Here is a 25,996-nt window from a genome sequence, read left to right on the forward strand (position 1 = left end):
GATCTGCTAAAAAAATAAAAACAACAGAACAGCCCCTGAGTGAAGCAGATGCCTTACCACTAGAGCGCGCTCCGCTCTCCCATGCTCCCCTTTCGCCTTCCAAACAAATATCGCTGTTTTATCGCTGTAAACATATATACACAGAAGTTAGTGTATGGCGTTGGAAAGGATACTTGAATTTCCGTATTCTCAACCATATTTGGCACTGCTTACATTGGCGTTGTGGGTAGAGGAATCGCATTTTCTATTTGTTTGAGACATTTTCGAACAAAAATGGGAACGTCAGCTTAGGCTGTAGGAAGGCTTAAACTGTTATTCTCACTTCTATAGAGAATTTTGTGGACCAAATATTGTCTACTTGCCCGTCTTGGACGCACAACTGCATCAGCTATACGCCCGTCAAAAATATATATCGTTAAGTGCAAGCTCCACATCGTTTCAGTGCCCCCTTTACAACAAATAAAGATGGCTACAATAAAACAGACGGTACGTCTCGAAACCCAACGCAGACAAAAGACGGGTGACCAGTGCAAACACGATCGCAATGCTTTCTGCTGGCATCTTTACCTCCAAGCGCACGCTGTTTCATTTTTGAAATGGAAACCTTCCAGCAAATATCATTCTTTATTTTTATTTTTTTTTAAATACATTTATCGTTTACCGGTTTCGTATCCGGGCCTGGATGTAGCCTGGATGACGCCATGGTGTCACGTGATGACCCAAATCAGCGGGATGGTCTTTGCGTGACATTATGACGTCACACTACAGTTACGGACTGCTCATAGACGCTGCATACACGAGCAGTGCTCCCCCTCACTTACCACGACTCGCCTCCCGTCGTTCGACGCGCCGCCAGACGGCTGCTTTGGTAACTGCAGTGTATTGTATGGGATGCGTAGGCTTCGAAGCGCAGCGTCTAGAAGGCGTTCCACCGTACTCTATGAAACATACAGTTCGTAAACGATAATCTAGATGGCGCTTCGAACGACGGGAGGCGGATCAAAGTGAGTGAGGGGGAGGGGGTACCCACTTCCACGGGAGTTCCACAACTGAGGTTATCTAGTAACGTTGACTAATACATTCTGTGCATTTAGAGCGCTTTCGGATATACCGAAGAAGAGTGGTAGTTTTACATTTTACCGCGAAACTGTTTATAAATAAGCTTCCGTGGAATTTTCGTGTGCGTCAAGAAAAACTCAGTTTTCGAATCTGAAGCAAAATCGCTTCATTCTATGCAAAAGCTTATACGTCTGATCACTTGGATATGCATTTTCAGTTAATTAATTATCAATAGGCACCATTTTCAAGATTAGTAAACTCTCAGGTGGATAATAAAGGTTTCTCAAAGATTTGCCGCTGTGCAACTCGCGTCGGCCATGTCTACGCTCGCACCGGCCCGTGTTTGGTGTTTCGTCGCCGGGAATCGTGTTTCGTTCACTGCTTATTTTTCGGGAACGAATAGTTGCTCTTTGGGGATGTCATTCGGTCGCACTTATGTCGCGGAGGTTCAATGAAGGAAGACAGTACGCACGGAAAATTTTTAATTTTCTGTATGACAACTAATGTTAATGACGATTTGTTTATGACGCGCATTTCGTTCTTGGCTAGCAAAGCAGGAATTTGTTGAAATTTTCTATTCCTGATTTGTCTTATGTGCGCTAAGTACGAACGATGCACTCGAGTGAAATTTTCTTGCTGAAAGTTTCCCCTGCGAATTATACACAGGGTGCGGACAACGGTCCGAAACATGCGGAAGCTTGTGAGGATACTTCGATTGGTCTTTACTTTTCGCATTTCTTGGAACTTTTTTCAGACGGGAACACCGCTCAACCACGACGGCATCATCTGGAAAATAGCACAATACAATACAACAAAACACAACAAAGCAACGCCATCTTTGTCGCCCCTGATATCGGTCGCTGCCTCGATTGTGTCCAGAGAAGATATATCGGTTGAAGCGGCTTCATTACGAGTAATCGATAAACATGCCCCGGGGGAGAATCGATATTGTTTCCTTAGCGCCCAGCCTCTCGACCGACGCGTCTTCTGGTTTCGATCGGAAGGAGAAAGCCCCGGCACCTCGGCACACTCTACCTAAACAACCCCTTGTTTTTGAAAGGCGGAAAGGGGAAAAACGGGTAGAGACAACAAATGGGGAAAGACAGGTCAAGAGGGAAACTCCAGGGAAGCTCGTAGGAAGAAAGAAGTTGATAGAAATGCAGTTCAGGGCGTACTTCTATGAAATGGGGACGACATTCCTGCCTATCAAACAGCGCCATGGTTCAAATGTGTTCTTACTTATTCTCACGCCATTATTGATTATTTCGAATTCCTAGGTTAAAACAACTTTAACCATTTTTCCCTCTATATGCCTCTTCCGTTGCCCAGGGGGTGCTGCGAAATGAGACTCGTTAGGACTTGTTTTGGGTAGTACAAGCTTGAGCGCCTCAAACTGTCACACATGTAGAAGCGTGCCTGCTCTGGCGAGGAACGCGAGACCACGAGAAAAATACGAAGAAACAACAAAAACTTTGAACGCCGTCGAAGCACAGGTGAAGGCTAAGACGATAAGACCGTGAGCTAAGAAACGCCGTTTCACGCAATCCAGAGAAAAAAAGAAAAAAGTGGAAGCCGTTTACAACTCCCTGTAACGCCGAATTGGAGCGCAGCTCTTGAGGAGGAGGAGGAGGGAAGGGTATTGAGGGGAGGGTAGACTCCTCCTCCTCCTCCTCCCTCATTCTTTAATATGCTCCGGGGGGGTCACGTGACCTTGGGGGGGGGTGTCACGTGACTTCGGGGAGGGGGTCACGTGACCTCGAGGAGGCGTGACCTGGGGGGTCACGTGACCTTGGGGTGTCACGTGCGATCACCTTGGGGGTCACGTGACCTTGAGGTGACTTTGGGAGGGGTCACGGGACCTCAGGGGTCACGTGACCTTGGGGGGTCACAAGACCTGGAGGGGTCACGTGACCTGGAGGGGTCACGTGACCTCGGGGGTCACGTGAGCTTGGGGAGGGGACCACGTGACCTCGGAGGGGTCACGTGACCTTGGAGTGACCTTGGCGGTCACGTGACCTTCAGGGGGTCACCTTGGGGGTCACCTGACCTTGAGGTGACCTTGGGGGGTCACGTGACCTTGGGGGGTCACGTGACCTTGGGGGGGCACGTGACCTTGGGGGGTCACGTGACCTTCGAGTGACCTTGGTTACGCCGACGGCGACGGCGACGCCAACGGCGACGCCGCTCAAGCCGGAAACGGGCGCCTAAGAGCTGCGCTCTAAAACAGTGAAAGCCCTTTACAACTCCCTGTAACGCCGAACTAGAGCGCAGCTCTTGAGGAGGAGGAGCCAAGGCCACAAAGGTCACGTGACCCCCCTGAGGTCACGTAACCTTGGTGGGGTCACGTGACCCCTCCCCAAAATGACGTGGGGGTCACGTGACCTAAGGGGGTCACGTAACCTGGGGTGTCACGTGACCTGGGGTTGTCACGTGATCTCAGGGGTCACATGACCCCCAGGTCACGTGACCCCCAGAGAAGTTTTTCCGCTAGATTTAGCGGGGAAATTTTTCCGCTAAATCTAGCGGGGGAAATGTTTCCGCTAGATTTAGCGGGGACATTTTTCTGCTAGATTTAGCGGGGACATTTTTCCGCTAGATTTAGCGGGGAAATATTTCCGCTAGATTTAGCGGGGAACTTTTTCCGCCAGATTTAGCGGGGAAATTTTTCCGCTAGATTTAGCGGGGAAATTTTGCCATTAGATTTAGCGGGGAAATTTTTCCGCTAGATTTAGTGGGGAAATTTTTCCGCTAAATTTAGCGTGGAAATTTTTCCGCCAGATTTCGCGGGGAAATATTTCCACTAGATTTAGCTAGGAAATTTACCCATAATGTACCGCGCGGTTACGCCGACGCCGCTCAAGCCGGAAACGGGCGCCTAAGAGCTGCGTTCTAAAAATATTAAACCCTGTAACGCTGAAGTAGAGCGCAGCTCTTGAGGAGGAGGGGGGAAGGGCACTGGGGGGGGGGGGGTCAAGTGACCTCGGGTGGCGGGGGGTCACGTTACCTTGGGGGGTCACGTGACCTTGTGGGGGGTCACGTGACCTTGTGGGGGTCACGTGACCTTGTGGGGGTCACGTGACCGTGGAGTGTCACGTGACATCGGGGGTCACGTGACCTGGGGGGTCACGTGACGATGCCGATGACGTCATCAGCGACGTAACTGATGACGTCATCAGTGATGATGACGAGGACGATACGGATGCCGGTGACGTCATCAGTGACGTCACTGATGACGTCATCAGTGATGATGACGATGACGATGCGGATGCCGGTGACGTCATCAGTGACGTCATCAGTGACGTCACCGATGACGTCATCAGTGATGATGACGATGACGATGCGGATGCCGGTGACGTCATCAGTGGCGTCACTGATGACGTCATCAGTGGTGATGACGTCAACGGTGCTCACGTGACCTCAGGAGGGGGGTCACGTGACCTTGGGGAGGTCACGCGACCCCGAAGGGGGCCACGTGACCTGGGTAACCATCGTGACCCTCGTGAGGGTAACCCTAGCAACCCTCGTGGGGGTAACTCTCGTGACCCTCATGAGGGTAACTCTCGTGACCCTCGTGAGGGTAACTCTCGTGACCCTCGTGAGGGTAACCCTCGTCACCCTCGTGAGGGTAACTCTCATAACATTCGTGAGAGTAACTCTCATAACCCCTGTGACCCTAGTGAGGGTAACCCTTTTGAGGGTAACTAACCCTCGTGAGAGTAACCCTCGTAACCCTCACGCGGGTTACGAGGGTTACTCGCGGTTACGCCGACGGCGACGGCGACGGCGACGAAGCTCAAGCCGGGAACGGGCGCCTAAGAGCTGCACTCTAAAAAGCGCCGGGACGCCAGATGTTTTGACGTCACCACGCAGAGATAGGAGACGCGTACCCTAGCGGTGGTGGCGTAAGTCTGGCACTTTCAATTGTCTTGCGGCGTTGGATCTAGCTGATTTCGTACGTCAAAAGGTGTATTGTTTTCGTTCTTCAGCGCTACACAGAAAGATAAAAGCTCAACAAAGGTGCCATAAGTAGTGTGAGGCTCAGTCAGGTCCGCTCGGATCCCCCAAAATGAGGACGTCACAGTTTGTTCAGAGCTTCAGCGCTGGAGGCCTATCAAGACCACCTATTCACGACTCCAGCGTCCTATAGGGGGCGCCACTATCGGGCAAATATGGCGGTCGAATCCAGGTCGCGCCGTGCCATGTGCCAGCTCAACCCACAACGCTGGGGCACCAGCAAGTAAGCATTCGACTCAAAATGGTGTGCCCCGCTTTTCATCTTCCACGTTTCGAACCTGCGGCGATGTGTTGGGGTAAGCGAACTTCCAGAGGCTTGACTTTCTTCGAGGACACGAGGAAAGGACTGCCCCCTGTCCTTCCACGGTGCTGATGAACGTGGTTAAACGAAGAATGTTTGGCTCACGCGGTTCCACAGGTGGCGTGCAGAGCAACCTGGGTCACAAGGCGATACTACGGTTACGACACAGTCACCGGTACGACTGTTCTATCGCGCAAACCACCGACAACATGTAAACACGGAAGCCAGAAGAGACGAGCAGAAATCGCGATGGGACCTGTTCCGGCCAGTTCAGTGTTTTCCCGCTAGGTGCCGTTCGTTTTGCTGGAGTCGCAAATACAGCTTTAAAGCCTGCGCGTTACGTCACATGACGTCACGTCCGGGGGTCCCGCACGGGCGCTGTTTGGATCTAGTGCACTATGTCCCACTAAAGCGATATTAGTATATTCTACGGGTTGAAATATGAGCTTAGGTGACTAGCTATTAGGTGAACTGGTGAATAAAAGTATATTTGACAGAAAGAGAGATACTACTTGAACTCAGCCAAATGGTTCTAGCCGGCAGCACGGAGACGAATGCGGACAAACTGAAGAGAGTCTTCATCGGAGATTCACGCAGAACCCCTCAGCATTGAACTTCAATCAATCAATCAATCAATCAATCAATCAACCAATCAATCAATCAATCAATCAATCAATCGGTCAGTCAGTCAGTCAATCAATCAATCAATCAAAAATCAATCAATCAATCAATCAGTCCTTTATTTCACACCAGAAACTGATGTAGGCTGCAGGGCAAAAAGTCAAAAGTTTGAGTTGACAAGGCCCCTGCAGCCTTACAATTGGTACGTGGCGACGTACTACACATGTTTTCAGCTTTTAACGTTAAGCAAAAGAAAATCAAAAAGAAAATAAAGAACAGCATAAATTAATCACACTATCATATATAGCAAATAAGAATATATATATATATATATATTAAGCATATGACGACATATTTAGTTACATGACGACATATTTAGGTACATGACAGGTCTGTAAAAATAATAATCGTATTACCTCAAGGATAACTGAAACATACAGAACACACGACCCCACAATGCAAGCGAAATTTTAATACAGAAAATTTGTTTAATTGTACTGAGATTCAGTCTCTCGATATTTGTCAAATTACACTTCTGAAGTTTATTGAAAAGAAATGGAAGATTTTACCCTAGCATTTGGAACCCGTAATTTGTACGATTTATTGGTATTTTCCAATGCTCCCCCTCACGAACGTCATATACCCTGATATTGGGTGTTAGGTTTTAAATATGTTCATGGAAAGGATCGTTAGAACGGAGGGCAGATCTGTATCGTGTTAGTAGAGTATACCCATTTAGGTTGGGGAGAGTTATTAGACGTAGTTCTTTAAATAATGGAGCTGTATGTGTATCGAAAGGAACATCAAGTATTGTGCGAACAGCTTTTTTTTTCTCAAGAAGGTGTAATTTATTAGCATTTGACAAAGATGTAATGCACCACACTAAATTACAGTAGTTCAGATGGGGTACAAAAAAGGGCCGTGTATATAAGCATTTTTATGTGACGAGGCAATAAATTTCTGAATTGGCATAGTTTCTCAGTCACACTTGATAGCTTTTTAACAACAATATTAACGTGATAATCCCAAGATATATGTTTATTAAAATAGACTCAGAGCGTTTTGACGTTCGGAACTATTTCTATGACAGAGGGGCCCAAGATAGTATTAAAAGAAAAAGAAACACGTCTATTCTTAGGTTTAAAAAGGACAGCCTTGCTTTTGCTCGTGGTTATTATCAGCGAGTTAACTTTACTCCACTTCATTTGACTTCAAATCCTAAACAGAGTAATTAAGTTGTTTTTTTTGTGGCCGGACAACCTGAGCAATGTAGACTTATATCAAACATTATAGTGAAAAACCCGAGACTGAGGTATTGACAGGCGACGACAAGGAAGAGAAGGAGAACGTCTCAAACACAGCTCACTTGCGCTTTTACGTTCTGCTCATTAGACTTATATCGCTGCTGGCTTCGACGGGGGTATAATATAATTAATGGAGGCGCGATAAATCACAATGTCGTGACAGCTTCTAACTTTGCGAGACGCGTCCCTCATCGTTTGAAAGCAAACAATTTCCCTCATTAATCGTACGCAGCGAGCAGGTATTCCGGAATCAAGTAATGGCGATATCAGCCCCACTCCTTCGGTGTGGTACAAAGGCTTCTTCGGCAGAATGCAGCCAAGATGAATAGCCAACGCACCGACCGGCGTGGGGGCTCAATCTTGAAGCTAATCGAACACAAGTAAACTCAAGAAAAGCAGCTATCGAACCTTCCCATTCACTATACTGCAACATGGGTGTCCCCTCCAGTGAATTACCTTGTCTTTCGTCCTCAGTCCACCGTTCTACATCTTTATAAAGAAACCGCTTATCAATTACCAAGTTGTCGTCACTTTGAAGGTGATTTGAGACAGATAAGAAATCAAAACGTTTCTCCGTGATTCCTCCCCATCCAAGAAATCCTTCAAACACGTGGCGGAAGGAAACAATCTACTGAGGTTTCACCGCACTAATGAACACTCAGGCAAACTTAAGAAATATTCGGACCCTCGTCAAACTACATTGTTCGCCACCACGCTGACTACACGTGCCCGCGAAAGCCACCAGTGACGCGGAGAGGCGCGAAGCGACTTGTTCCGGCTGGTTCCCGGTTTTCCCGCTTGGTGCCGTCCGTTTTGCTGGAGTCGAGAATAAAGTGGCTACGGTGAATTTCGCGTTTTCAAACGAGCCGGAAAAATCGGTCTTTTGTATAAAAAGCTCGAACTTCCACACAATATGCTTTTATACTTCGTTTGAGCTCAAAGAGGCAGTGCAACGATATCCGCTTGGAATGTTTTCCACTTTACACAACCTTACTGGCACTAGTGGGACCTAAGTATATTCACGCGTTACGCCACTGACAAAGAAACTCTTCTGTTACGGTGTAATTTCAAGGACAAATGAAGGCGTTTTCTTGAATCTCCCCTTTGCAAAACTTGATGACGTAATTTGGGGGAAGGGGTGTGTGTCACAGTACCCCCAGTGACGATATTAGAATGCGGCTCATATATTGGACCCGAGTATTGCATGAGAATTCAGTTTGGGCTTGTGATAATCAATAGCTCGACAAGCATTCGATTAGTAGCCTGTGTTCAATCGCTGCAATGACGAAAATAGCCTAACCATACCAATGTCTGGAATTCAGCGCGATTCGTATGCTTTGCCAATCCCTCCGCGGGGCTATAGTAGTCATTGACGGCATATAACCGACTCCAGATAACGTGTCCGCTTGTTCTGACTGCGAGTTGAGGGGGTTAATATGGAAACAAAATGACGTGGCCACAAGCTCTCTACCTATCACTTCAAAATCGGCCAGCAAAAAGCGAAATGCGTATCGCACTCGTGACGCCATGACTCCAGCACGGACAAGGGTACTCTAGTTCCGAGCGTTGCCACTTGGGGGCGTCAACGCGTGACAATCTGGCCTAGTACTAATATCTGAGTACGGTATGCCCTATGCACTATACATAGCTTGCCTGTAACGTCCTTCGCCACCAAGCAGGTATTTTATTTGCCACGAGCGCTCGGTACACCGTGTTAGTTTCACACCGCAGCTCGAGGGAACCAGTAACTACAAAGAACCGTGAGTACCCAGGGATGGCGACACATAAAAGTTATATATATCTCCCGGAGGTGTAAGGTTGGCCTGGGATATGTTCTCGCATCCTGAGATCAAGCTCCTATACCAACGTCTTGAAAGAACGGCGTTTTTAATGGTGTGGAATGCGCGTTGCGGAAGCACCGTGGAAGTTAACATATACAACGAAGTAGACTCACGAGCGTTCTCCGCCAAATCACATTCGGGACTAAGTAACTCCACGAGAGAGCGATACTGCAGCGAACTGGCGCTGCTTCTTAGAAGCCGATGACGTTGCGGCATTCCAACGGAGCTTCACAGACCGCCACAGGGCGCAATCTTGAAATCTGTTCATTCCTGAAAATTACGTTTCCTGACTTTTCTGCCGGAAGCCCAGAAACAATAGTCTAGTGTTGCTAGGTTGCCGCCATAAGATAGACCATTTCTAAACAAAAAATAAATAAGAGCAAAATGTTCGTTTCCTTACCCCTTTAAGATGACAGTGAAATGTACAGTCGGGAGCAAAAGTTTGCGGGGCATCGGAGCGCGTGCCGAAATGCATCGCCGCGCCGTGCAACGGCGCGCCGCCGCATTAAAAAGCCGCGCTTTGCGCATGCGCGCCCTTCGTGCTGGCAGTCATGTCTCTTTCGCTCGTTTCTGTCCGACTCACTCCTGATAACCGGAGTCGGCGCCAGGGGCGCAAGTTGCCGTTTCGCTGGCTGTCATGCCTGGCGTCCTCTTCAGCCGCCACAGCAGCCGCGCTGGGTGACGGAGCGCCAGGTTAACCCCCTCCCCTTCCCTACGCGAGCTCCGTGACAAAGCGCGGCGGCTGAAGCAGACGCGCAGCATGACAGCCCCTGGCGCCGACTCCTGTTATCAGGAGTGCGTCGGAAAGAAACAAGCGAAAGAGACATGAATGCGAACACGAAAAGCGCGCATGCGCAAAGCGCGTCTTCTTAATGCGGCGGCGCGCCGTCAGACGGCGCGGCGATGCATTTCGGCACGCGCTCCCGTGCCCCGGAAACTTTTGCTCCCGACTGTACATAGGCTCCGGGCAATATGATAATAAAGACAGGCTTCTTGTCGCCACAAGTGAAAGCTACATACTTTTTAGACCAATTAATCGCTTACCTTTTACACCCGACCCCACAGTGGAAATGAAAAGCCTGATTTATTCTCCTTTTTACCGGAGCCCACACATTTCACTGTCATCTTAAGCGTGAATAGTTAATCTATGACGCCAATTTCGTTGCGTGTGTTTGCGCAGTCCGGCGGCTGCTGGCTCGAGGAAAGATCGTGCGTCTTTCATTATGGACACTGAAATGTTTGGTTGAGCATCCCTTTAACGGGGGCTGCTCATTTTAGAGTGCAGCTCTTAGGCGCCCATTTCCGGATTGAGTGGCGTCGCTCTCGGCGTCGGCGCCGGCGTCGCCGTCGGCGTAAACCCGCTTTGCATTATGGGACGATTCCTCGCTAAAGTTAGCGGGGAAGTTATCCCGCTAAACTTAGCGGGAAGAATTTTCCGCTAAATTTAGCGTAAAAACTGCCCCGCTAAATTTAGCGAAAAAATTTCGCCTAAATTCAACAGCAGATTAGGGAGTTTTCGTAGACCGTTTCAGCTATTCCGCAACGCTCTCCACAGTCCGCTACGATACCTGGAACTCTACAGCCAAGGCCATCGGCGCGCAGGCGCAGTAGCGACTTCTTCGTTGCGGAGGGCTTAGCGGAGGGGGAAACGCGGTCTACGAAAACTCCCTAGTGTCTCCCCTAAATTTAGCGAAAACATTTCCCCTAATTTTAGCTGGAAAATAGTGAGTTTTAGTAGATCGTTTTCGAAGGCCTGCTACCGCTACGGACGCGCACTTCAGAGCATGCATGAAAGTGGCAGCACGAGCTCCCGCTACAAATAGCGTTGCCTGAAAACACGATCGACGAAGACTCTCTAATTTCCCTGCTAAATTTAGCGAAAGTCATGACGTTACGTGACCTCAACACAAATTCAGTTTATTCGCTAAATTTAGCGGGAAATAGAGAGTTTTCGTAGACCGGGTTTCCCCCTCCGCTAAGCCCTCCCCAATAAAGAAGCCGCTACTGCGCCTGCGCGTCGATTGCCTTGACTGTACAGTTCCGGGTATCGTAGCGTGTTGCGGAGAGCGTTGCGGGACGGCGGAAACGATCCATGAAAACTCCCTACTGTCCCTGCTAAGTTTAGCGGGGAAATTAGGGAGTTTTCGTAGTCCGCGTATCCCCTCCGCTAAGCACTCTGCAACGAAGAAGCCGCTACTGCGCGTGCGCGTCGATAGAAATTACTGTGAGAGCGCAGGTGGGCTGGGATGTATATCAACAATGTGGATGGATAGCCTGAGACTGGGGCGAAAAAATTAAAAATACCAACCGCGGAAGAGAGATACCTCTTTCTGTCTCCTCCTTGATTGATATTTCTAGTTTTCTCGAGCCAGTCTCCAGTAATTTATTAAAATGAAAAATTGGTAGGTAAGCAGAGCGAGCTGGGTTCTCAAATTCAAAGTTGTTTAAAAACAGTAACTGCATAATTAGGTCTATTTTTCATCGTAGCTATTATATTAGGATCATCTAACATTGACAGCACGCTCTAACTGGTGGACCCAGGGATGTTCTAGTGTCTACTTTCGAGAGTCCCTTGGAAAGTAATTATACCTGTTGTGGGCCAACTACATCATTTTAATATTATATTGAAACACTAGAATAGAGCCGTTAATTTCTTTTCAATTATGCGTTCAAGTCAGTACGCGATAGGGGCTACGATTATCTAAGTTTTCCTCAAGTCTATTGCCACTTTTTCGCTTTCTCTTGTTGAGCTCGGGGAACAAAATTGGCGGGAATGCAAAGTGAGCTGGGTTCTCAACTTTAAAGTTGTTTAAAAAAATGGTAGCGGCATGTTTGTATTTATTTTGTCGACAGCCATGAGGAACCATTGTAGCTATTACGTTAGGGACTTATCGTAGAACGTCAGTGTTGGATTGCGGGCCCCACGCAAGTTCAGTCTCCCCTCAAAGGGACGGCTCCCCCAAGCAACGCAAAAGCCTCGCATACTCTCGCGTGTGATCTAAGAAAAGTACCTATTGACGTGACAAGTAAGTGTAACTGCATTTCTGAATCATGCGACAAGATAGTGAAACAATAATTAACCCTGTCCTCCGCACAGCTGGAGATTCATGCTTCTGGCGATCTTTCTTGAATCACCTCCCAAGAACCAAATAAAACTTTTCGGGAGACAGATACCTCTCTGTTTAATACAGTGCTGTGACATTTCGGTACCTTTTGCATTCGATACATTACTTTACGAAGCGCGAGGCCAGCACGACAAGCGCACGAGCCTCCCGCGTCGTCTGCTCCTCGTGCTACTAACAAATATGGGCGCGCCTCATTAGGGAGAGGAGTGGCGCTGTGTATGGGCGCCGAAACTTCAGCCCCACAGCCCTAGGGGACGTTAAACGCACAAATCAAAAACGCGTTCCATTCACCGTACGGAGCTGAATCGACGGGCCGGTACGACGACTCTCCAGAAGACAGCTCTTTGTCCCCGAAAATATCGTCGGAGCATGAACACGATGCTCGGAGACTGAGAACAAGGCGCGAAGAAGCGGTCTTTGAATAGTGCAATCTTCGGTCGCCTCTGTTACAGCGAATTATAATTTTTGTTTTGTGCTGGTTTTAAAGGTGGAAATTTTCAAAGCGCTGCGACTGCAAGTGGCGGTCGCCCGTTAAAACCACGACCATCTTCCTGCCGCTCACTCATTCTTTCTTTCGCCGCCTTTCACTTCTGCCAGAACACCACTCGAGAACACAAGAAACTAAAGCCACAAAAAAAAAAAAAAAAGAAGAAAACACGCACAGAAAGCGGGGATAAAAAAACAAACAATGCTGGTTCGTTTCCGGATAATCGGAACTTGAAGATGAAAGTGCCTCGAGCTCGGCGGTAAAGATGTCCTTGCCATTTATTCGCTTTGTTTACACCGTGCTTTATACCCTATTTTTTCCAGTCTATAAGTCGCACCTTTGCACAGACCAAGGGCGCGCCTCTGATGTTATGTCGCTGCGGTGGTGCAGCTGTCGGCACGGCGCATGCGTGGACGCTTCACTTTTCGTAAATTAGGTTTCTTTGAAGGCGCAATACTCACACCTGGTGTGGGCAAACACTAACTAGAGTCACCGAATGTTCCCAGATTACCGAAATTCCCAAGCTCGATGCCGCTAAGATGGCGGCTCTATCATTTTGTTTTTACTGTGGTCACCATGTCCGTTTAGAAAACATATTTTTGCCTAAAAGAAAAAAAAAAGAAACAGCTCTTTTTATGGGAACTTCTATTGGTGATTAGTAGAAAATGACAGGAGCGTGACGTTTGTACAAAATTTTACTCTACAAGGTCCTGCGGCATAATTACTATCGTTTTTGTACAACCATGTCTCACCTTTGATTTCAGGTCGCGTCCTGACCTGGGCGCGTCCTATCTTTAATGGTAATTCGCGGCGCGTCCGTATGCTAGGTAACGGTTGGCATCCCTGAAACCGTTTCCACCGTAGCCAAGGCGGTCGATCAAAGATTACATGGAACAGTCACAGCGGACACTATCCAATGAGATACCGTTTGGGAGACGGGGGTCGGCATTCCTGAAACCCTCTCCACCGTAGCCAAGATGGCCGATCAAAGCTAAAATAGAACAATCACAGCAGTCGCGATCGAATGCGATACTCTGGAAGGTGTGGGCAAGGGTGCCCAGTGCTGCCGACCTTAAGGATTTTTTTTCTAGACCCAGAGATTTCTGTAATCATTTAGGGGCAAAAGGAAATTTGTTCAATTCTAAGTTTTTTAGAGCGCAGCTCTTATGTGCCAGTTTTCGGGGTGAGCGACGTCGCCGTCAGCGTCGCCGTCGGCGTCGGCGTAACCGCTCGCTTTGCACTATGGGACGTTTCCCCGCTAAAGTTAGTGGGGAAATGTTTCCGCTAAATTTAGCGGCAAGTTTCACCGCTAAAGGTAGCGGGGAATTATACCGCTAAATTTAGCGGGGAAATTGACGTCACGTGACCTCAACACCAATTTCAGTTCCCTGCTAAATTTAGCGGGGGAAATGACGTCACGGCTACGTGTCACGTCACCCATGAACAAATTTAGCGGCAGAAGGAGAGGACGAGGAAAGGAGGAGGCGAAAGAGGAGGGGAGGAGGATGAAGAGGAGGAGGGGCATACCCTTCTCTCCGTACCCTCCCCTCCTCCTCAAAAGCTGCGCTCTAGTTTCGCATTACTGAGATTTGTAAACGTATTTCACTTTTTTATGTGTTTTAGAGGGCTTTGGAAACAAGTTCTTTCCCCTTTGCCTCTTTGTGCCGGCCGAGCACAGCGAAACGAAGGCTTCTTTGTACGAGGGTAGATTGAAAAAGTTTCTGGAATGAAAATTAGAACAATATATATCGGGTTTAATATACACTTTATTTTCCGACATCATTCCCCCGAAGCTTGACAGACTTGGTCCAGCGTTTCTCCAGCTTTTCGATTCTCTCCCGGAAGTGACTTTCTTCGAGATCCCCACGGAACAACTGTTCACAGCCTCTATCACAGCTTCATTAAGCAGAAATTTCTTTCCAGCCAGGAAGGTCTCGAGCGTCGGGGATATGAGGAAGTCCGAGGAAGCTAAATCGGGTGAATACGGTGGATGCGGAAGGATTTTGGACTTCAGTTCTACCAGTTTTTGTCTAGCTACTGCACTTCTATGGCCGAGTTCATTCTCATGGTGAAACAACACCTGTTGCTTGACCATTTCCAGGCTTTTATTTTTAATAATTACCTGCTTCAGCTTGTTCAGAAGTGTTATGTAATATCGACCACTAACAGCTTTTTGTTTTTTCATTTTCAAGATACTTAATGAACAAAATTCCTTTGTCATCCCAAGAACTGATGCCATCACCTTTCCTGCCGACTGAATAGTCTTTGCCTTCTTCGGAGCCGATTCACCGGGCCCAGTGCATTGTTTCGATTTACTTTTTGTTTCTGGAGTGTAATGGGGCGAACCAAGTTTTTGTCCACAGATACAAATCATCGCTTGAAATCGGTTTGATTTGCCTGAAACTTTTAAACTGTCGGCTGACGTACAGGCGCGAATGCGTTTTTGCTCCGGATTGAGAAAGTGCGACCACCATTTTGCAAGAAGTTTCTTTAATCCCAACTCACTGTGTAAAATATAAACTACTCGCTCAGAACAGATTCCCAACTGCTTCCTCAATTTCACGCATTTTTATGGGGCGGTCTTCCGAAACCAAGTGATGAATTTTATCCACAATGTCTTGTGTGGTAGCTGTTTTTAGGCGTCTTGAACATGGTTCATCACTTGCGTTCGTACGACCACGCTTAAAGTTGTAAACCCCAAAACTCACGGTGAAAAACGAAGGTGTCGATTATTCCAAACAGCATTCAGCCTGGATTTGATATCGGTCGCAGGTGTTTCCTCCAAATAAAATATTTTTTGACTGCTCAGTATTCGTTTTTATCCATCATTGAAGATGTTCATGGTTGCTCGACTAGAATACTTGTCAAAGCCAGACATTTTGCGATATGAATCTGACATTTGTGGTCATTTCGTACAAAAGGTTTGCCAACACAGTAACATAAAATATTTTGGAACGGAAAGCCCCCTAGTGGCGACTATGGAAACTTTTTAATCTAACCCCGTATATTTTCGGGGCCAGACATAATCTCCAGTGGTAACAACAACGATTTTGGGGGAGCTTATATTGTCCCGAATGACACGATGAAACAAAGAATAACTGGGGAAACTGAAACGTTTAATGGGGGCGAACTTGTGTCCAAAAATAAGAAGGAAACAGAAGATAACAGCAGAGCGTCGCGGGCGTCGAATTCGGCAAAAGAGCAGAGTCGAACGCTGGGGCGAATGACTTCGGTTCGCCACGCGGAGCCCCTTATGTACATGCGTGAGCTTCTGGAATAATCGGCGTAGAATGTTCGACGCGTAGAACATTCGGACCTCGAACACGCCCCCCAACAGGAATCTCGAATCTACCAGAAAACTAAATTGCAGGAATAACAAACGATGCGTCGCTCCCAGGAATCGAACCCTGGCTTTTCGTGTGGGAGGCAGGCACGATAACCGTTAGGCCACGCGCGCGTTGCCTCCTACCGGCTGCACGCGTGGCATTACTCCCCCCTTTTAAAAAGTGCATCGCCCCGGTGCAATCCACGACAAAGCAAAGCAAATAAAAAGAACGGTAAACTAAAGAGTCATTTGGAACACATAAGGTCCACAGTCCTATCGAGCGTAATACAGCTTCAGGCGCGCGACGTGAACGACTTCAGGTCATGGTGGGCGGCGTGATGATGTTCTTGTTCCGTCGGGCATCACCTCGTAGTTCAGATCTCCAAAAGGACTGAGTACCGTGTAGGGTCCGAAATACCGTTTCAGGAGTTTCTCGCTGAGACCTCGGTGGCGAAATGGTGTCCCGACCCATACCCGGTCTCCGGGCTGGAAGTGGGCGTCCCGACGACGAAGGTTGTACCGGGTAGCGTCGACACGTTGTTGATCTCCTATTCGGAGTCGGGCGAGCCGGCGAACTTTTTCGGATTGTTGAGCAACCACTTGGGCGTCGGGGCTTCCATCGTCAGCTGGTTCGTGGGGTAGTATCGCGTCGAGCATGGTCGTTACTTTCCTGCCACGCACCAGCTGAAAGGGTGTCACGCCGGTGGTCTCTTGCACGGCCGTGTTGTAGGCAAATGTAGCGTACGGCAAAACCTCCTCCCATGTCTTGTGCTCCACGTCGACGTACATGGAGCTCATGTCGGCGATGGTTTTGTTCAGTTTCTCTGTCAGTCGGTTTGTCTGCGGGTGGTACGCCGTGGTGCGCCGGTGGCTGGTGTGGCTGAGACGAAGGATTTCTTGGGTCATCTGTGCCATGAACGATGATCCTCAATCTGTAATCAGAACTTCGGGAGTGCCGTGCCGGAGGACGATGGTCTCGATGAAAAACTTGGCGACTTCCACAGCCGTCCCTGAAGGGAGGGCTTTTGTTTCTGCGTACCGCGTGAGATAATCTGTGGCGACGATTATCCAACGGTTTCCCACGGTTGACGGCGGAAAATGACCAAGTAGATCCATTACAATCTGATGAATCGGTGCAGTTGGTGGAGCAATTGGCTGCAGGAGATCTCTGCCGGCTTCGTAGGCGTTCTTGCGTCGCTGGCACTCATGGCAAGATCGGGTGTAGAGGTGTACGGTTTTGGAGAGTTTTGGGCGAGTAACACTTCTCATGAATAGGGGCCAGCGTCCGGCTGTACCCAAGGTGTCCGGACGTGGGGTCGTCGTGACATGCTTGAAAGATCTCCTCTCGAAGGTCGGTCGGGATTACCAGCAGCCACGGCGAGTTGGTGTCCCCGAAGTTCTCTTTGTAGAGTACACCTTGTCGAATGGCGAAGGTCGGCAGGACTCGTGAGAAAACACGGGGCGCGGTACTCCAGCGCCCTTCGAGGTGTTCAATTAATGCGCGCAGCTCAGGATCGTCTCGTTGACGTCAAGCCATGTCGTCGGTGTTCACTGCTCCTAGGAAGCACTCGTCGTCATCGTCGTCACTGCTGCCGGAAGATGTTTCGACAGGGGCCCTGGACAGGCAGTCAGCGTCGCTGTGCTTGCGTTCTGACTTGTAAACCACAGTCATGTTGAACTCTTCTAGTCGGAGGCTCCATCGAGCGAGACGTCCGGACGGGTTTTTGAAGCTCGCAAGCCAGCAGAGCGAGTGGTGGTCCGTGACTACGCGGAACGGGCTCCCATACAGGTGCGGGCGGAACTTCGTGATTGGCCATACGACCGCAAGACATTCTTTTTCAGTCGTGGAGTAATTTCTCTCTGATTTGGACAGCGTCCGACTTGCGTGGGTGATGGCTCGCTCGGTGCCCTCTTGCACTTAAACTAGTACCGCTCCAAGTCCTGCATTACTAGCGTCCATGTGAATCTCGGTTTCAGCATCCTGATCAAAGTGTCCAAGGACAGGAGGAGTCTGGAGTCTTCGCTTCAGCTCGTCGAATGCCTGCCGCTGCTCCTCGGCCCATTCGAACTTCTCGGCGTCCTTCGTGAGTTTTGTGAGCGGTGCGGAAATCCTTGCGAAATCCCGAACGGAGCGTCGATAGTAGCCACAAAGTCCAAGGAATCTTCGCACGGCCTTCTTGTCTGTCAGCGCTAGAAATGCCGCGACGGCGTGAGTCTTCTCGGGGTCTGGGTGGACGCCTTCGTTACTAACCACGTGGCCTAGGAACTTCAGTTCGTCAAAGGCGAATTGACACTTTGACGGCTTCAGGGTGAGTCCGGCGGTTTAGATGGCTTGGAGAACAGCTCGGAGTCGTTGCAAGTGCTCGTCGAAGTCGGTGGAAAACACTACGACTTCGTCGAGGTAGGCGAGACAGCTCTGCCACTTCAGTCCTGCCAGTACTGTGTCCATGACACGCTGGAAAGTTGCTGGCGCCGTGCATAGTCCAAAGGGCATCACCTTGAACTCGTACAGTCCATCCGGCGTGACGACCCAGTCAACACACAACACCCTGAGGACATCCTCAAAAGGTCCTATCATCCTCGTCCGCTAAAAGTAGTCCATGGAATGTCCGCAGGATGAATCCTACGGGCCATCCGGAATTCGTCATCAACGTGGAGTCCTAAGGACATCCTCAGAGGGTCCTTGCATCCTGGTCCGCTAAATTCGAGCAATGGCTTGCAGGTTCTTCGAATACGCTTTATGGAAAAAAAGAAACCACTGCAAAGCCAAAATGGTGCTAAAAAGGTTAAAACAGTTGAAACCGCCGACCAGCGCGCGCCAAGTTCAGACAGCGATTGCGTGATGTTGTCGCAATGCGGCTTTTGCTTTAGAGCTTGACCCAAATGCCAAAACGTACAACGTCCAAAATAAAACCCCAAAAATGGAGTCGGACATAAAATCAACATAAAATCCTAAGTAGATTATAGTATTTAAAGATTTTGCTGTAAAATACACTGTGCCGCCGAAGCAACGGCCGAATCCGCTTTCTGCACGCCGCTGACGCCGCACGCCGCCGACGCCGCCACGAAAGGAAAGGGAGGCGGGAAGTTATTTGCGCGGGAAAGAAGCTGGGCACCTTTTCGACGAGATGTGCGAATTGGGTGAGTAACTTTTAATTACTATTCAATATTCATTTGCAGCGTAGAATGAGGAAGCTAGGTCTCCTAGTGAAGCGTCGGCACAGTTCTGAGGCTAGCCAGGAGTATCTGCTCAAGCTTAATTGTGTTTAGTGCAATGTCTTTGTTGCATAATGGCGGCTTCCGACAGTGCCGCAGGTCGCCTCTTTCGCCGAAAGCTTGCCCGATGTGTGAGTGACAGTGTTGCGCTACTTGAGACCTATTCAGACTCATCGGAACAAGCAAGCTCTAGCGATTCTAGTGAAAACCACTGTGATGCTGTCGCAGCTGTTGCATGTGCTGTCACTCGAGCGAGTGGAAACAACGCCGACGACTGGGCGGAAGGCTTGATCGCCGAAAGTGGACTCGGGCGGCTGATCGCTCGTGACCGCATTAGCGAAGAGAATCCAAGTTTACAAGACTTGATTGGTCATGAAGAAGTCGACGACCTCGAGTCGTTTAAACTCAAGCTACGAGAGTGCGCTGTTGAATGTCGTGTTCCGAATGAGTGGGTGACTCGCTTGCTAGCGGTTCTTCACAGTCACAAGTGCTTTGCTGACCTTCCCCTCTCTGCAAGAGCTCTCAAGGGAACACCGAGAAAATCCGGAGTGATAGAAGATCTCGGCAGTAAAAAATACGCCCACTTTGGTCTGGCAGCTGGTCTTGACCTTCACCTGAAGAAGGAGGTGGAACTGCCAGACTTTCTCGTGCTAAACTTCAATGTTGATGGCTTGCCATTAGCCAAGAGTTCCAAGAATCAGTTCTGGCTTATCCTTTGCCAAATTAGCAACTGTGAAAATAGTCATCCATTTCTTGTAGGAGTGTTTTTTGAGCAAAGTAAGCCCTCCTCAGCAAACGACTTCCTTGCTGCATTTGTTCGTGAACTTCAGCAGTTACTGATCTCAGGAATCTGCACTCTCGGTAAAGTAATTCCTGTCAGAGTAGGGGCTATCATTTGCGATGCTCCTGCTAAGGCATACATACTGAGCACTGTAGGTCACACTGGGTACTACAGCTGCTCTAAATGCACAGTAGAGGGGGTCTACCTTAATAACAGGGTGTGTTTTCTTGATTCTGCTGCTGAGCTAAGAACAGATTCTAGCTTTCGAGGCATGTTGCAGGAAGAACATCACTGTGGGAGTAGCATCCTCATGGAATTGCCGATTGACATGATTAACCAGGTACCCCTAGTTTACATGCATCTTGTTTGTCTGGGGGTTGTACATAAGCTCCTGATCTTGTGGGTTAAAGGGCCTAAGAAAGTTCGGCTGGGGCCCTTGGTACGGGAAATTTCTGCAGGAAACATCGAGCTTGTACCTTATGTTCCCTGTGAGTTCAATCGGAAACCGCGAAGTCTGAATGAACTTGACCGCTGGAAGGCGACCGAGTTTCGTTTCTTTTTGCTTTATGGTGGACCAGTTGTCTTGACAAAAATCCCTGAGAGGATGTTTCACAACTTTCTTGTTCTCCATGTAGCAATCACCATTCTGGCTACTCCCAGTTCAAGTTCAGATGATCTCGACTATGCCGATAGACTGTTGAGATATTTCATCAAAGTCTTTTCAAAGATCTATGGACAGGAGTATGTCTCGCACAATGTTCACGGGTTGTGCCACTTGACAAACGATGTACGATCGCACGGTCCTCTGGATTTGTGGAGCGCCTTTCCATTCGAGAACCGCATGGCTGCACTAAAAAGGATGCTTAGAAAACCTGGCCAGCCATTGGAGCAGCTCTGCAATAGAATTGCTGAAGAGAGAAATGTTGCACCAGGGAAAAAGGCAACCATCCAGGCAGAGCTTTCCTTCGCTGTTGAACATGAGGACGGCCCCTTGTTGCCACAATGTCAGGGCCCTCAATTCGGACGCGTGACTGTGCCGCACAAATTTGTTTTAAAGAGAGGCAAAAGGGACAGTGTATGCGTTCTTGACGATGGTACCATCGTTAAGATTGAGAACATCGCTTACTTCTCAGGATCAGGTGTTCCTTGCATCATTGGTCGCAAATATCTCAAAGTGAATGATTTGTACACTACTCCTTGCTGTTCTTCAATCCTCGGTATCCATGAAGTTTCTGGTTTGTCAAGCCTGCGTTGCTGGCCAGTTGACAGTGTAGCAAAGAAGTGCCTGAAATTCATTGTTAACAAGCGACACACCGTGTTTCCTCTTGTTCGCACAAAACTGTAATCTGGACTCTGTGTTCTGCAAGGCATGTGTGTACTGTGACACAATAAAGTGTAAGTGGTTAAGCTTCACATGTTCTCCTATTTCACTTATGTGCAGAGGGAAAGCCATATGTTGTGGTCAAGTTCCCGGATGAGGATGATGGTGACACTGTGGCGGTGGTGCATCAAAGATGGATAAACGGTGATTGGTGCTATTGGCCCAACGCAAAAAGTTCGAAGATGATAAACATGCTTACTGAAAGAGGCGCAAACCCTACAAAAGATTGGAAGCGTGTGCTGTGCATTCCAATAGAGTCATTTCGTAAGTATGATAGTTCTTCTTTATAGCACCAGTTTATTTCACCAATAGCCCAAAATGCGGGGAATTGAATACTTTCTGGGTGTTCCTATAAAGCTTTTTAATGTAGTGATGGTCAAAGGGCAATAAGAATTAACACAATGCTGCTTGTATATCTGGCATCATGAGGCATATACAATTTTTCTGTGACTTTCAGGCGACAAAACAATGTCACGAGTAGTTATTTTAAAAAAGTTGAGATTTCGCTCCTATAGGCCTTTTTTCTCTTTGCCCTAAATAATTACAGCAGCGTGCCACAGACAGCCTCAAACATCAAGCATTGTTTTCTCAAAACTGTTCTTTTAGCGTTCTGTTTGGCTTGAGTGGGGTTTTTGGGAACCACTGTCCATTTTTAGTTTGTTTGGCTTGTTGCAATCTGTGATCCAGAGTGCAGGGAATTGCATTATTATTTTTTGGTTTATATTTAATTAGTTACATAGCCATGCATTTGCATGTCAGACCTGTATTTTCCATCCTGGTGACAAAAAAAACTTGAAAATTCGGGGATATTGCGTTTGGTAGTTAAAGCAGCCTTTTAACAGTAAAGCTGTTTAGGCTCACCGTAATTTGTCTGATGTTAACAAAAACTCGGAGCGCAGTGACCTCCTCGCCCACACGTGCGCAGGGGTGCCGACAGTGGCATTGTGGAAGGCGTTCGTGCCTTCCACAGTGCTGGTTGCGTCTCTGTGATTGCCTAGGTGAACACCGCCACCTACGCTGCGTTTTATGTGTAGCGTGCAGCGCTGTCAAGGCTACTAGCGTGAGTGCGTCGCCTTGCACACCCTTCGCCTCATTCGAGCGTGCTCTCGTGCAGATGGGACGCTAAAGCCTGGTTCAGACAGTTGCGTTTGACTGCGTTTGACTGCGTTGCAGCAGCGAGAAACCAGGACATCCGTGCCGCTTGTATCGCGTGCCAAGACGATTCCTTGAATTGGATTCCACGCTTCATACGAAGCACAGATGTGCCGGTGACTCGCTTTCGGTTCTCGACGCAACGCAGTCCAACGCATTAAAACGCAAGTGTCTGAACCGGCCTTAAAAGAGCCATGCTCTCGTGCCTGTGGCTCTGACCGGCTAAGGCGAGCACAGCCAGTGAAGCGACTTCAGGCGGCGTGAAAGCAATCCCGGCAACCGAGTCATGCGAAAATTTCAGTGTCGATTCCGCCAGTGCATGGGTGGCGCGAACGGCCGTTTCCAGTGGGAATTTCTGGGCATTGAGTTTGGGCATGGCTCTCGCGTCTGTGACAGTCTTTGGTTCGACGTCAACCTGTCTACCCTGAGCTCGGTTCGAGACTATGAGAAGCGGAGTGCGGCCTTGCAAACCTTTGTAAAACTTAACTGAACTTAGGCAAAGCTAGGTCGACTCCCAGCTCCGCTGTTTCCCTAGCCTTGGACCGCTAGTGCAAGCTGCTCAAATTTTTTTATTTTACAAGCCCTGCATGCTTTCCACAAGGTTTAAAGAGAAGAGAAATATGGTAATAAGTTCTTGAGATTTCAAACTCATATTTTTATGGTGGATATGTTCTAAGAATGTAACATATTTGAGAGTTTTTATTGAAATCTGTGTAGAAATAAAACAAGATTTTGTTGAAGGCCATGTTCTGCGTTAAAAAAAAACTGTAGCTCGAGGCTCACGGAGCCAAAGCTCATGGTTCGGAGTGCTGATAGCCTGACTTCAATCCCGAACCAATCTTGTGGAGTTTCTGTTGACTTGCTTTTTGCGAGGAAAGCAGCTTATGGTGTACATCTCATGTTTACATATATCATTCAATCATATATACCATTTTTTTTTTGGTGGCAACTGTGTTCTAACTTAACTTCTAAATTTTGCAGAGTCTTTTGAAAAAGCTCGCAGAAAACTCAAAACAGCTGAAGATACCTCGGACCTGCAAAGCGAAACAGACCTCGGAAAAGGAAAGAGGAAACGAAAAGCAACACGCATCAGCGACTCCTCCGATTCGGATGTTCCACAAAGGAGAAGGCGACAGCCCATGCCTCTGGCAGGGTGCAATGCCATGGATGATGAGGGCTCCTCTGGTCCACCCACTCCACCTCCTGCAGCCACTCTAAGAGGTACCCTGGTTGTCTGATGTGCCACCTTTGCAGATCTATATGCCAACTGATCAATTGATTCTTGAATAGCTTGTTCTATTTTTACTTATGAAGTCTTATGAGAACAGAAAGGAGCATCATGCTGGAAAGAATGACCCGAGGTACAAAATTGTTACCCCAGGCTTTTAGTGCTTATGAAAGGCCGTGAAGCAGTTTTTATCTTGTATGCATGCTAATATTGCACCGTTACAGAAGATTCTGTTGTCATTAAGGATGATTTAAAGAATGGTCTATGAAAAACTAGTAGCATAAGAAAAGAAATAACACCTTTGTCCTTAGAAGTACCTTTATAAACCTCGGGAATAAAAAAAAATAGAAATACTGGGTAAATCACTTGCTATGTGCTTGTTCACATGAGTGCTCTTCCTGTGCAGTGTTAAAAGCACACAAAATAGTTCCTGACTGGAACAATAGCAAATAGAATAAGTGCTCACGACCTCTAACGGTTTTAAGACTGTTCGGTCCTGAAGTCACGTATTTGTCATTGATTTGTTTTCAGTGAAACTGTGTATTTTTGTGCAGCACTCAAGCAATCCAGTACAACCTTCAGCTCTACACCTGCTTGCCGTAATGTTGCCAGTAAAACTGTGTCAAAGGAACCTGAGCCTGAAGGTGTGAAACCTTTCTGATAGCCTTTGATAGTTGGTTTTAACAATTTTATACAATGCTCCTGTTGATGGTTCAGGTTTCAGGCGACACACCTTGGAAATTCTACACATGATCCGGCTGAGGCTTGATAACCTGACTGCCCTGATGGGCACTGTGTTAGAAGCTCTGAACAAGCACAAGGAGGAGGATGATGATGACAACTGCCCCGTTCAGGAGCCACACGCAAGCTACGACAGCTTCATGGAATTTGAGTGCCAGCTGCAGGCTAGCGAAGCTATGAGAAAAAAGCTGGTAAGTAAACTATGGAGCATTTGGCTAGATGCCATGGAAGTGCCTGTTATTTATATAAACCTGTTTTTCTGTGACACAGGTAAATTGGTTCGCGGGACTGGGAGGGAAGACTGTGGGAGCCACTACTCGTCGACTGCTGGAAGCTCTAATGACCCAAAACGTTGCGGTGAATTTCAGCTGGAAAGGGCAAAAGGGCAAGGCGAAATTCCAACAGCTGCAGTGTGTTGAGCTCATATACCGTAAGTACACAACACATTATGGCAATGCTTTTTTGAAAGGATGGTGTTTGGGAGTAGTGTTTTTTTCCCCTAAGTAATTGATAAATATCTAATATATGCTCTGAAACAGCACCACAGTTTCACAGTGTGATCAGTTGGCTGGCTATAATAATCAAAGTATTTCTGATGGTTATAATAATCAAAGTATTTCTGATAATTCCTCGATCACCTCAAGGAAGGAATGAGCATACTCATGCCATTGTTGCGATTTTGCCCTATAGCTAGCACTCTGGGTTTTGGGGGACTAGTAATAGCAAACCTTACAACTTTTCAGAAGCTGTAAAAAGAAACCCCCGTATCACAACGACACGTCACGACGTTGAAGAGGTAATCAAGACGTGGCTACGACACGCGGCGAAGAAGCTCAGGAAGCTTGAGGAATCTGGTCTCGGCAACATCCCCTAACTTTTTATGAGCATCTATATCCAAGTATAGTGTGCACCTTTTTTAATTCATTTTGTTTTTTCAAGCCCATCTTCAGGTAATACCTGTTTGACCTGCAGCCACAAGCACACTACTCACCAAGTTTTGTTAGTTTGTCATTATCATTTCCAATTATTTTAGTGTTCAAATTCTAGTATCTTTATCTAATTTTTTTTGCTCATTATTTCTAGTCATTTTACTCCTGTTTTCAAGTATTGCTCTTGCCTGACAAAGCTAGTCATTCTTAATCATTTTACAGGTGTTCATATTAAGGCATAATGAATGCCTCTTGTCTGCAGCTAAATGATTACTTGTTAGACCAGCAGCCACAACTGCACAACACGAGAAGTGATTATCATTTCCAGTTATTTTATTTTCCAATTTTAGTACCCTCGTCTTGTTCTTTGATTTTTATTGTTTCCAGCCATTTTGCTTAGGAGCCCTAAGAAGCCCAAATTCATACTTTCTTCGTCTAAATAAGAAAAAATAGAAAGAAAAAAATCGCTCCTCCTTTCGTTTATCTAGGGA

The 25,996-nt window shown here is 47.7% G+C and overlaps 1 protein-coding gene across 1 annotated transcript; it reads left to right on the forward strand.

Moving 5' to 3' along the window:
* Nucleotides 1–19,143: 19,143 nt before the first annotated feature.
* On the forward strand, nucleotides 19,144–25,595 carry LOC120841629. Its single transcript, XM_040212558.3, has 7 exons — nucleotides 19,144–19,218; nucleotides 21,516–21,719; nucleotides 23,589–23,828; nucleotides 24,390–24,479; nucleotides 24,553–24,767; nucleotides 24,847–25,006; nucleotides 25,320–25,595. The coding sequence occupies exons 1-7, from the start codon at nucleotides 19,206–19,208 to the stop codon at nucleotides 25,448–25,450; spliced, it is 1,053 nt and encodes a 350-aa protein (XP_040068492.1). The 5' UTR covers nucleotides 19,144–19,205; the 3' UTR covers nucleotides 25,451–25,595.
* Nucleotides 25,596–25,996: the final 401 nt, after the last annotated feature.

Source organism: Ixodes scapularis, unplaced genomic scaffold, assembly GCF_016920785.2.
Source record: "Ixodes scapularis isolate PalLabHiFi unplaced genomic scaffold, ASM1692078v2 PGA_scaffold7__128_contigs__length_106722199, whole genome shotgun sequence".
NCBI lineage: Eukaryota > Metazoa > Arthropoda > Arachnida > Ixodida > Ixodidae > Ixodes > Ixodes scapularis.

What these genes read in the sequence shown, in the direction of transcription:
- LOC120841629 (XM_040212558.3), top strand. An exon ending in CATTCCAATAGAGTCATTTC is followed by an intron (nt 21,720 to 23,588) that starts GTAAGTATGATA and finishes TAAATTTTGCAG; the next exon opens with AGTCTTTTGAAAAAGCTCGC. An exon ending in AAAGGAACCTGAGCCTGAAG is followed by an intron (nt 24,480 to 24,552) that starts GTGTGAAACCTT and finishes TTGATGGTTCAG; the next exon opens with GTTTCAGGCGACACACCTTG.